Below are 10,695 nucleotides of genomic sequence, written 5' to 3'. Positions count from 1 at the left end.
CAGGAGACGAGGATATCTTTTGTATATAGAGAGAGGTGAAACCGTACAAGCAATGAACGAGGCATTAAAACGGTGCATCCGGCCATGATCAATCAGTTGGCAGCGGTAACGTGAGCGGAGTGTCCAAAACAGGATAGAAAGTTGGAGATGGCGACGTCCGAGCTACCGCCCTCGCCCATGGCCTTCCTGGCCTTGCTGCTCCAGTGCGAAGCCCTGGCCCTAAACTCCTCGCCCATCTCCCCCTCCATGACGTCCCGCACGCACCGCTCCACCTCCTCGCTCCTCACCACGCCCCGGCCGTCCGGGCGCACCCGCACGCCGACGCGCCACACGTCCTGTATGTACTTGGCGTTGGTCGTCTGGTCCGACCAGTCGGGCATCGCCACCATGGGCACGCCGGCGCTGAGCGCCTCCACCGTCGAGTTCCAGCCGCAGTGCGTGAAGAAGCAGCCGACGGCGGGGTGCGCCAGGACCTCCAGCTGCGGGCACCACGACACCAGGAGCCCCCTGGTGGCCTGGGCCCTGTCGGCGAAGCCTTTGGGTACCTTGGCGGCCTCCGTGGCCCGGACGACCCACAGGAAGGGCTTGCCGCTGCCGTAGAGGCCCTCGGCTATCTCGCCCATCTGCTCCGGGCTCAGCGACGCCATGCTGCCGAAGGACACGTACAGGACGGACCCCGCCTGCTGGGCGTCCAGCCACGCCTTGCTTTCTGCCGCCATTGGGGCGTGCAGGTGGATGCCGTAGGACACGTCGTCCGGGAGGCGGTTGTCGAGGAACGCCGACGGGACGGTCGGCCCCACCATCTTGGCTCTCCACGTAGACGCCAGGTAGTCCGCTTCCTGTTTGCGTGGATCATGCATGCACGACTCAACGATGACGCGCATTCATTTGCATCTTACAGCTAGCGATGCATGCATTTGCGATTGTGATTGCACTGGGTCAGTAGTTCACTCACCTGCGGCTCCAGGTCGTAGAACGAGTTGACGAGCACGTGGTCGGCGGTGTCCAGCCCCAGGAACTGGTTCATCAGCAGCTCCCGGAAGCACGGTGGAAACCTGGTGTCGCCCAAGAACGTCGGCATGTCGTCCACCTCGAGCTGGGTCGACAGCCCAGCCAGAGCCAGGCCCCGCGCCTCCTCGGGGCGCAGCGGCAGGGGCGGCACCGGCACCCGCCCGGCCCACGCGTGCGCGTACACGATGTCCACGGCGCACGTCTGCGTGAGGAACGCCGCGCAGGCGGCGCCGCGCCGCCGCGCCACGCGCTGCGCCCAGGGTGCGAACGCGTCGTACACCACCACGTGCACCGGCCGCCCCAGCGCCGACTCCGACCGGAGGAGCTCGTCCAGCGTCTCGGACCCGGCCGACTCGAGGCGTTCGAAGTAGCGGGCGCCCATCCCTCCCACCTCGGCGGGGCCGCCCTCGTCGCAGCCGTCGGAGATCACGGCGACGTGGACCGAGCTCGGGGTCGGCTTCGTCGAGCTGACGACGAAGCGGGTCGCCGCGAGCGTGCACCGGACGCCAGCGCGGCCGGCGAGCCGCTTGCCGAACTGGAGCAGCGGGTTGATGTGGCCCTGCGTGGGGAATGGGAGCAGGAGGACGTGGACGCTTTGGTCGGACGGCCTCGCCATGGTTGTAGTTCAACGAATAACGAATGTGTGTGATAATTCTATCGACAGCTGTCACAGATCATACAGACTTGCTGCAATGGCGATGTTCTTCTTGGGAAGTACGAGAGTGCAGGTCTCTCTCTTTATATAGAGGGTGAGACCGTCCTCATGCTTCAGCGTCTCAACGACATAATCCTCGTCAGATGCTGAAGCAAAGCCCAAGTGGCCAACTATTTCTATTAAATTCGGTCCAAAAAAAATGAGCTCCGGCTGGGATCTAGAGTTGTAGACATCTAGTAGCGGAACACTAAAGCCCTAGATCAACTTGGGATAAAAAAACACTAAAAATATAGTTTAACAGTTATATAACAATGTAAGATAGATAACATACATAAAAAAATATCATTGTAAAGCAATATCTTTATTTATTTACATCAATCATTTTAAAATCTAGAGATAGAGCCTAATAAAAAATAATAAAGACATATTTTGAAACATGTAACCATGATAATGTAAATCGAGTTTTAGAATAAACACTATATAAATATTGTTAGAACGAGATAGATTAATTATATAGCTTTTCAATATTTTCAAGGAGATTTTTTTTTAAAAAAAAAGGCTATATCCGGATCATGGCCCGGGTGGTCATGGGCCAATATCTGGCCCTGTCGGTATCTGCACAACAAGTTGAAAAAACTACGGCACCACACCCACGAGAGACACTTCTCCTTGTTTTTGTCGATTTCTCTACACCTGCGGTGCCCGATTGTCACTTGGCTTGATCGTTTTCTTCGTCTCGCACGTCATCGATGACTTAAGCTTCCCGTCGAGTGCATGAATTTGCTGTCAGCAATGACATACATTTTATTACGTGAGCATCTGCGGAATGCAGTATATGTTTTATTCAAGAATCCATACACTTAAATCGTGCCAATTAAGGCCCTATTTGGAGTCGATCAAGTTTTTTCTGAAAATCCGCTCTTTGGAGAATCCGTTGTCTAAGTAATCTGAGGTGTTTAGCAATCCTGATTATTTTCACTGAATTGGCGGCTATAGAACGCGCATCTCTCCCGCAATCTAGACGTAAGTCTCAGGGTCCGTTTGGTTTCTCTAGTCTAGGAACTAAAATTTACTTAGTTTAGTCCATATTCTATTTGGTTCTAGGGACTAAAAGTTTTCAAAACACATTAAATAAATCATAAGAGGACTAAAATACTGTTTAACAATCTCTCACCATTAGTGCAACTGAAATAAACGATGGGCAAAAAGTGAAATTTATATGGATTATCCTTTTAGTCACCTCTTGAGATACTAGAATAGTTTAGTCCCTGTTTTAGTCCAACCGTTTGACAATTTAGGGACGAAATGAGGCTAAAATGGAAGAACTAGTATGTCTCCAGCAAGGGACTGTAAACGGCCCGTTACACTAAATATAGTGTTTCCAATCCTCCGGAAACCATCCAACAACGTCCGCTACCCTCTCCTCTAAAATATAGCGCCCGTCCTTCGTCCGCTACATTTACCGATTTCTTGTGTGTCCTCTATCTATCGAATCCTCCAGCCCACTGTCGAAGAGAGGACGAGCGCCTTAACGCCGGTCGTTGGAGTTTTGGATTGGCACTCGTCGGGAACGTTGAACACACACACGAATCGTCGGAGACGAGAAGTAGCACGTGCGGCAAATCGTCGGAGACGTGGAGTAGCTCGCGCGACGAATCGCTGGTGACGAGGATGAGCTCGCGTGGCCGATCGACGGGGAGGAGCACGAGTGTGTGGGCCGTCGACGAGGAGGACGACCCCACAGCCATCGTGGACGCGGGCGCAATAACTCGCTAGGGAGGACGACGAAAGTGTCGCCACCGAGGACATGGGTGTGACATCTCAACTGGGAGAAGGAAGAGCGACAGAGCTGTCACCGGCGAGAGAGGACGAACGCGCAAAACGACGAGGAGCTCAACAGGGTCGAGCACCAACGCCATGGCAGATCATAAAGAGCTAGCAGAGGCACCCACGCCCAACACACACACGTGCGGAGGACGAGATCTACCTTGGAAATTGACTAGCCGCATATTTTAGCCTGCAAAGAAAATATATTTCCAAATTTTAATGTAATATACCGTGGCCAGACTGTACAAGATAAAAAAATAGAGGACCAAATTATATGAAAAGGGAGAATAAATATTCTAGGTTAATTCTGGAGATATAGAGGATTGAATTTAGGGGACGTTGCTGGAGATGGAGAAGATATAGAGGATGAAATCTTTTATAGTGTTCTGTAAAGGACAAATGGCCGGCTTCCCGAGGACGCGGGTTACGTGCCGCTTCTTTCTTGCAGTTGGCGACAAGCTTTTGCGCGACGCGCTTTCACCAAAAGGTATGGTAGAAGCTACACTTTTGGGAAGCTACCATGGATTTTGGGAGCCATAATCTATGTAGAAGCTGAACCAAACACGACCATAGAGAGACGGAGAGGTCTCCTATCGGCTGGGTTGGAAACTCATAGGGCGTATGCCAAGATAATATACAACTATAAGACTATGGATTAGCACAACGGAAGGAAAAACACTATGGTCGATATAATAGAAATGTTGGGTGTATCCTCTACAGCTGGTCATCAATGATCGGATTGGGTTTAACCCAACTATTCATCTCCTTAATCGGGTTCTCGATTGGGAGGACCCATGCTGTCGGCGTTTTGGACCCGCGAGGACCGTCAACCGACCAATAAATTTGTTTTTGCGTGTCCCTGCCCAGATGGGTTGATGCAAGATGGAACACAAGAGGGAAATGAGGCTTATGTTATCTCGCACCGGGGTGCTCGTAGTAGGGGTTACAAGCGTCGCGAGAGAGCGAGGGCGAGAGCGAGAGAGAGAGAGAGTCCCTACGTGCGTCCGTCTCTGCCTATCTCGTCTGCCCCGCCTCCCTCTATGTCAATGTCTCTGTGTGCATCCACGTATGTCCACCTGAACGTGTGTGTCAACATGAACGTGCCTTAGGAAGGCCCTGGACATCCCCTTTTATAGATACAAGGAGATGCCCAGCTGTACAATGGGGTGTAGCTACGTGTTAACGTGGCTGTCGGAGAAGTGCCTTGAGCCCTGTAGAAGCATAGCTGGCGGTGCGGCATGGATCCTGCTGACGTTTGCTTGCTTCCGTAGGGGGTTTGAGAGCAACCGACGTCATGGGCGCACGCGGGGAACCATCATTACATGTTGCCGGAGTAACCTTAGATGGGACACCGGTCTTGTTCCTTCATAGCCTGAGGCAGCTAGCTAGGAGTAGGGTAATGATGCATCCTGAAAGTTGCCTAGAGGGGGGTGAATAGGCAAGTTAAAACTTTTTCAACAAAAACTAGAAGCAAACTGGGTAAAACTGAATTGATCTCGAAATTCACCCAGTTAACTTTGGAAATGAGATGTTCTAAATGATCCACAGGGTTTAAAGTAGTAGATCTGAGAAGGGCACTTCTCAAAATCCACACACCAAAAATATATAAACAAATCTTCCACGGTATGGTGAGAGAACGAAGAACACGTATAAGCACAATGAACAAGAACACAAGAGACACAAGATTTATCCCGAGGTTCGGTCACACCACCAAGGTGCCCTACTTCCTCGTTGAGGCGCCCACAAAGAGCCAAGACTCTTTCAACCCTAATCCTCCCTTTGCCGACCACAAAGGTCAAGCCCACACAATAATCTTTGCTCAAACGAGCGGGTAATACAAACTTTCTTGTGGTCTTCCACAAGATTTGGAGACTCACAAGAGACACCTAGTCGTCTAGGAGCTAGAAGCTCCAAGAGTAATGAATCCACAAAGAACTCGATGTAGTACCAAACCTCGAATGAAGAAGTGCAAGAGAGATTTAGAGATGGAGCACAAAAACCGCAGCTCTCAAGCTCACTCAAAGATTCCTCTCCAAAGATTTGAAATGGGAGAGGCAAGAGATGTGTGTGAGGGAGAGGGAGGTGTTTCTTGGGTTAGAAATGGAGTTCAAATCGTGCTCACTCCTTTTGGGGAGAGAGGTAGGAGGTAGTATATATAGGTGGAGCTCAAAACTAGCCGTTGGGCAGAATTTTCTGCCTGAGACAGGTTGAACCGCCCCTGGCAGCCCTGGCAGCCTGTCTGCCAGTCTAACTGGCAGACTGACGCGCAGACTGACCGCAGACTGGTCAAAGTTGACCAACACCGGTTGAACCGCCCAGGGGGGGCGGTTGAACCGCCCCTGACAGCTCCTGGCGACCTGTTTGCCAGTCTGACTGGCAGACTGCAGATCAGAGGTCAGAGGGGTCAGAGACCAGCTGAACTGCCCCTCAGGACCAGTTCAACCGGTCTTGACCAGTGAGTTTAGGAGAGAAAACCCCAGCTCAACTGCCCGGAGGCAAGTTCAGCTGGTGTATGGTCAAAGAGGTTCACAGCTGAAGTTGAGTTCAGCTGAAGTTGAGAAAGCTCAACTCAGCTGAAGTTCAGCTCAGCTGAAAAGCTCAGCTGCAGCTGAAGAAGCTTAACTCAGCTGAAGTCAAGTTCAGCTGGAAAGCTAAGCTGCAGTTGAAGAAGTTCAGCTGCTTTTCAGCAAGAACACTCTAGGTTTCTCAACCCTAACCACGGTCAACCATAGAACGTTAAAGAGATTTTTGCTTTTCAAAAATAGCTTTTGAATAGAGAGGTTTGAGCTTTGGCAAACACCAACCTTCTTTTTGGATCCCCCTTTATAGTACGACGATTCCTATACTCAAGTTAAATAAAATATAATGAAGTAAACTCCTTGAGTCATTGGTGTCTCTTGTGTGATTTCTCCATGGCATTGCTTCATAAGGATCACAAACATCTTTGTCTCACCTTTTGAAGCAAACTCAAATCAAACCCTGTGACTTGTACCATATCACCTTATATGAGTTCAAATCATGGCTTCAAGTCACCTTACTGATGCATCAACATGTTATAACTCTTCATAGCTGATTAGTTCATCGACTTAGTGCAAGTACTCTCTTCTTCACCTTAGCCATGGTACCTCGGTCTACAAGTCGTCGCTTGGCCTTCACCTTCGCTTAGTTCCTCGAAGCCCTTTCCTTGCTATCTTCACCCTATCAAGCCATTCTTGAGTCACATCATATTGATCAACCATTGAGAGAATCATTTCTTCAATATTGTGAACCTTGCTTGAATGTCTTCTAGATATAACCGTTAAGATCAATCAAGCTCTAGTTTGATTCTCATAGAAGCATATATGGACTGATAGTAATATGGTCAAGCCAATTCACGATTCCTCATATCTTATTCTCTTTGGCTTGACCAATCCTCTAAATCACTTTGTCCTCTATTCTGGTCATATGTATGTAGTGATTTCTCAGGTCTTGTCCATATATTCAAACCAATATAGAGATCATATTATATCCATTTGCATTGTCTCATTGGTTATATAACCTCGTGTTGAACCTTTGTTCACTGATCATTATACACTATTCAAGTATGTTCATCATACTGAATTTCCTGTTCAACACTTAGCAAACTCGTTAGACCTTTAAATGTGTTGTTATCCAAATCACCAAAACTCACAAAAGGGATGAATGCACTTTCAATCTCCCCCTTTTTGGTGATTGATGACAACACATTTAAAGCTTACATAAGATTTGATAAATAAGATTTTTAAATCCTATGATATAGTTTCCTCCCCCTAAATATGTGCATTTCAGAAAATAACACTTTTGTACTCAAATGCCAAAAGCACATATTTAGGTCAAAGTATGGAGACAACTTATATCATACTATTCATTGGGTGCAGTGTGTTATAAAATAAACGTGATGCTCATGACAAAAATGCACTTACCAATTTTCTACATCTTATGTTTTTCTTATGATTTCCCTTTTTGTTAATTATTTCTCCCCTTTTTAAAAGTCTTCTAACACTTAGTTACATAATACTAAAGGTAAGCTTTAATGCACAATTTCTCCCCCTTTGTCATAAATCTCAAAAAAGGATACAAAGAATATAAAGGATAGAAATTATGATTAAGCGAGATGTGAACACACTATCATGAAAGGGGTCCTTATATGGCACAAAGGTAATGGATAAGTGTAATAAGTGATGTACCTTTGTGTTTTACCTTTTCAAGGGGTTTCCAGACTTGTGTTGGATTTAGAATTCATTTGCAAGCTCTTGTTGGCATAATTGTGACATAGGTCCAAGATATCAAATGAAGATTGTCATACTAACTGAAAGATAAATCTTGATACCTGGAGTCTAGATGTCACCTAGCATTTTCTTATCACAACAAGAGGCAACATGAAAATTGCACAAGTATGAATTATGCAACTAGTGATCATGTATGAAAAATATCAATTGAAAAACACCAATTGATACAATTTGATAGATAAATAGATCACTAATAGCATATTATACTAAGTTCTCCTCAAGTTTTAGTGCACACATATATATATATATATGAATTCAATTGATATCTGTTGAGAGTACTTATTTGCAACTTAAAGTACCATTGGCATAAAAGGAGTATCAATTGAACATAATCATGCAACATAAGAAACATGTGCACTATTTAATCAATTAAGTTCTAGACAGGAGAATTTATAAGCTATGCTACTTCAGACATTTGCAATCCAAAAGGATGTGATACATATTTACCAATTTTAGATGACGTTGGAGTAGCATATAAAAGAGAAACTCATTCTCTTATGAAATGTATAAAAGATACATTTATTCGAGCAAAGAATCTTTGATACCCATCAAAATTTGCAGTGGAAGTGATTGTCTTTGCCCGAAGATTCCTTTCTAATTTGAGACTACACACATAAGAGACTTGGAAATGAAGTTAGTCTCAAAGATTCAAATTATAGACCATTCTCCCCCTAAATGTGTGCATACAAGTGATGAATACTTGTTTAGCTTATGCACTTTGACTTGTGAGGTCAGGGAATTAAGTTCTATAATTTGAACCTTGGTACAAATAAAGTATGAAAATATGAAATTGCACCAATTTAAGGAATTACTCATAATCAAAAGGTATACTAATAGACATGATATGCAATATTTTAAGCCAAGATTCTTGATAAGTTAGCATGTTTGACTCATACCTCACTAAGATGACTTAAGACTAACTTATGATATCACCACAAGAGGTATTAATCAAATATCTAGAGATTCTTTAATCGTCACCACAAGTGCAACCTTATGATGTGACTTAAGATATTGCATATACATGCATACACTAGCATGTAAGAGCCTAGATACACAAATGTAATACAATAATTCATGGAGTGACACACCTTTGTTCTACGCCACATAGTCTCCATTATAATCATGAATTTCCATCTTAGCTTTTAATAGGCTTGACATTTCAAAGAGAAACTTATCCTCTTCACACGATCAAGAGAAACTCATTTTCATTTCTATGGAACCATTCATCCTCGTTTGATGTTCTCCAGGGTATGAGACTCATAGTGAAGGATATCATATAAATATGTCACTACATCTTCATTATTTGGTTGACAAAAAAACAAAAAAATAACTCCCTTCTTGAATCACTGTGATCTCTTTTCTCTTTACGATTTCATCCAACCAAGTGATCTTGAACTTTGATAGTCGCCTAGAGGGGGGGGTGAATAGGGCAAAAACTGAAATTTACAAATATAAACACAACTACAAGCCGGGTTAGCGTTAGAAATATAAACGAGTCCGCGAGAGAGGGCGCAAAACAAATCGCAAGTAATGAAGAGTGTGACATGCGGATTTGTTTTACCGAGGTTCGGTTTTCGCAAACCTACTCCCCGTTGAGGAGGCCACAAAGGCCGGGTCTCTTTCAACCCTTCCCTCTCTCAAACGGTCCCTTCGGACCGAGTGAGCTTCTCTTCTCAAATCAAAACCGGGAACAAAACTTCCCCGCAAGGGCCACCACACAATTGGTGCCTCTTGCCTTGATTACAATGGAGTTTTGATCACAAGAACAAGTGAGAAAGAAAAGAAGCAATCCAAGCGCAAGAGCTCAAAAGAACACGGCAAATCTCTCTCGCTAATCATTAAAGCCTTGTGTGGAATTGGAGAGGATTTGATCTCTTTGGTGTGTCTAGAATTGAATGCCTAGCTCTTGTAAGTGGTTGAGAAGTGGAAAACTTGGATTCAATGAATGGTGGGGTGGTTGGGGTATTTATAGCCCCAACCACCAAAAGTGGTCGTTGGGAGGCTGTCTGTTCGATGGCGCACCGGACAGTCCGGTGCACACCGGACATGTCTGGTGCCCCCGCCACGTCATCACTGCCGTTGGATTCTGACCGTTGGAGCTTCTGACTTGTGGGCCCGCCTGGATGTCCGGTGCACACCGGACATGCACTGTTCCTTGTCCGGTGCGCCAGAATGGGCGCGCCTGACTTCTGCGCGCGCAGAGCGCGCATTAAATGCGCCGCAGAGAGCCGTTGGCGCTGGAATAGCCGTTGCTCTGCTGGTTCACCGGACAGTCCGGTGCACACCGGACATGTCCGATGAATTATAGCGGAGCAGCTGCTGCGCGTTCCCGAGGCTGGCGAGTTCCGGAGGCCGCGCTTCCTTGGAGCACCGGACACTGTCCGGTGTACACCGGACAGTCCGGTGAATTATAGCGCGCCGGCCTGAGAAATTCCCGAAGGTGGCGAGTTGGAGTTGGATTCCTCTGGTGCACCGGACACTGTCCGGTGCCTCCAGACCAGAGGTGCCTTCGGTTGCCTCTTTGCTCCTTTGTTGAATCCAAAACTTGATCTTTTTATTGGCTGAGTGTGAACCTTTTACACCTGTATAATCTATACACTTGGGCAAACTAGTTAGTCCAATTATTTGTGTTGGGCAATTTCAACCACCAAAATTAATTAGGGACTAGGTGTAAGCCTAATTCCCTTTCAATCTTCCCCTTTTTGGTGATTGATGCCAACACAAACCAAAGCAAATATAGAAGTGCATAATTGAACTAGTTTGCATAATGTAAGTGTAAAGGTTGCTTGGAATTGAGCCAATCTAAAATCTTACAAGATATGCATGGATCGTTTCTTTCTTATTTAACATTTTGGACCACGCTTGCACCACATGTTTTGTTTTTGCAAACTATTT

At 46.2% G+C, this 10,695-nt stretch overlaps 1 protein-coding gene across 1 annotated transcript; it reads right to left on the bottom strand.

Annotated features, from left to right (window-relative positions):
- On the bottom strand, positions 1-1,708 carry LOC100284183 (indole-3-acetate beta-glucosyltransferase). Its single transcript, NM_001157079.2, has 2 exons — positions 956-1,708; positions 1-839 (listed from the first exon to the last, which is right to left on the bottom strand). The coding sequence occupies exons 1-2, from the start codon at positions 1,625-1,627 to the stop codon at positions 93-95; spliced, it is 1,419 nt and encodes a 472-aa protein (NP_001150551.2). The 5' UTR covers positions 1,628-1,708; the 3' UTR covers positions 1-92.
- Positions 1,709-10,695: the final 8,987 nt, after the last annotated feature.

Source organism: Zea mays, chromosome 7 (genome assembly GCF_902167145.1).
Source record: "Zea mays cultivar B73 chromosome 7, Zm-B73-REFERENCE-NAM-5.0, whole genome shotgun sequence".
Classification (NCBI taxonomy): domain Eukaryota; kingdom Viridiplantae; phylum Streptophyta; class Magnoliopsida; order Poales; family Poaceae; genus Zea; species Zea mays.
Note: the sequence above shows the minus strand (reverse complement) of the source record. Positions and strands in the feature narration are given on the sequence as shown.

Excerpts from the sequence above, each read along its gene's own strand:
- LOC100284183 (NM_001157079.2), bottom strand. The coding sequence starts at position 1,627 with ATGGCGAGGCCGTCCGACCAAAGCGTCCACGTCCTCCTGCTCCCATTC. Across the intron at positions 840-955 it reads TCTACGACCTGGAGCCGCAG|GAAGCGGACTACCTGGCGTC; the intron begins GTGAGTGAACTA and ends CCACGCAAACAG.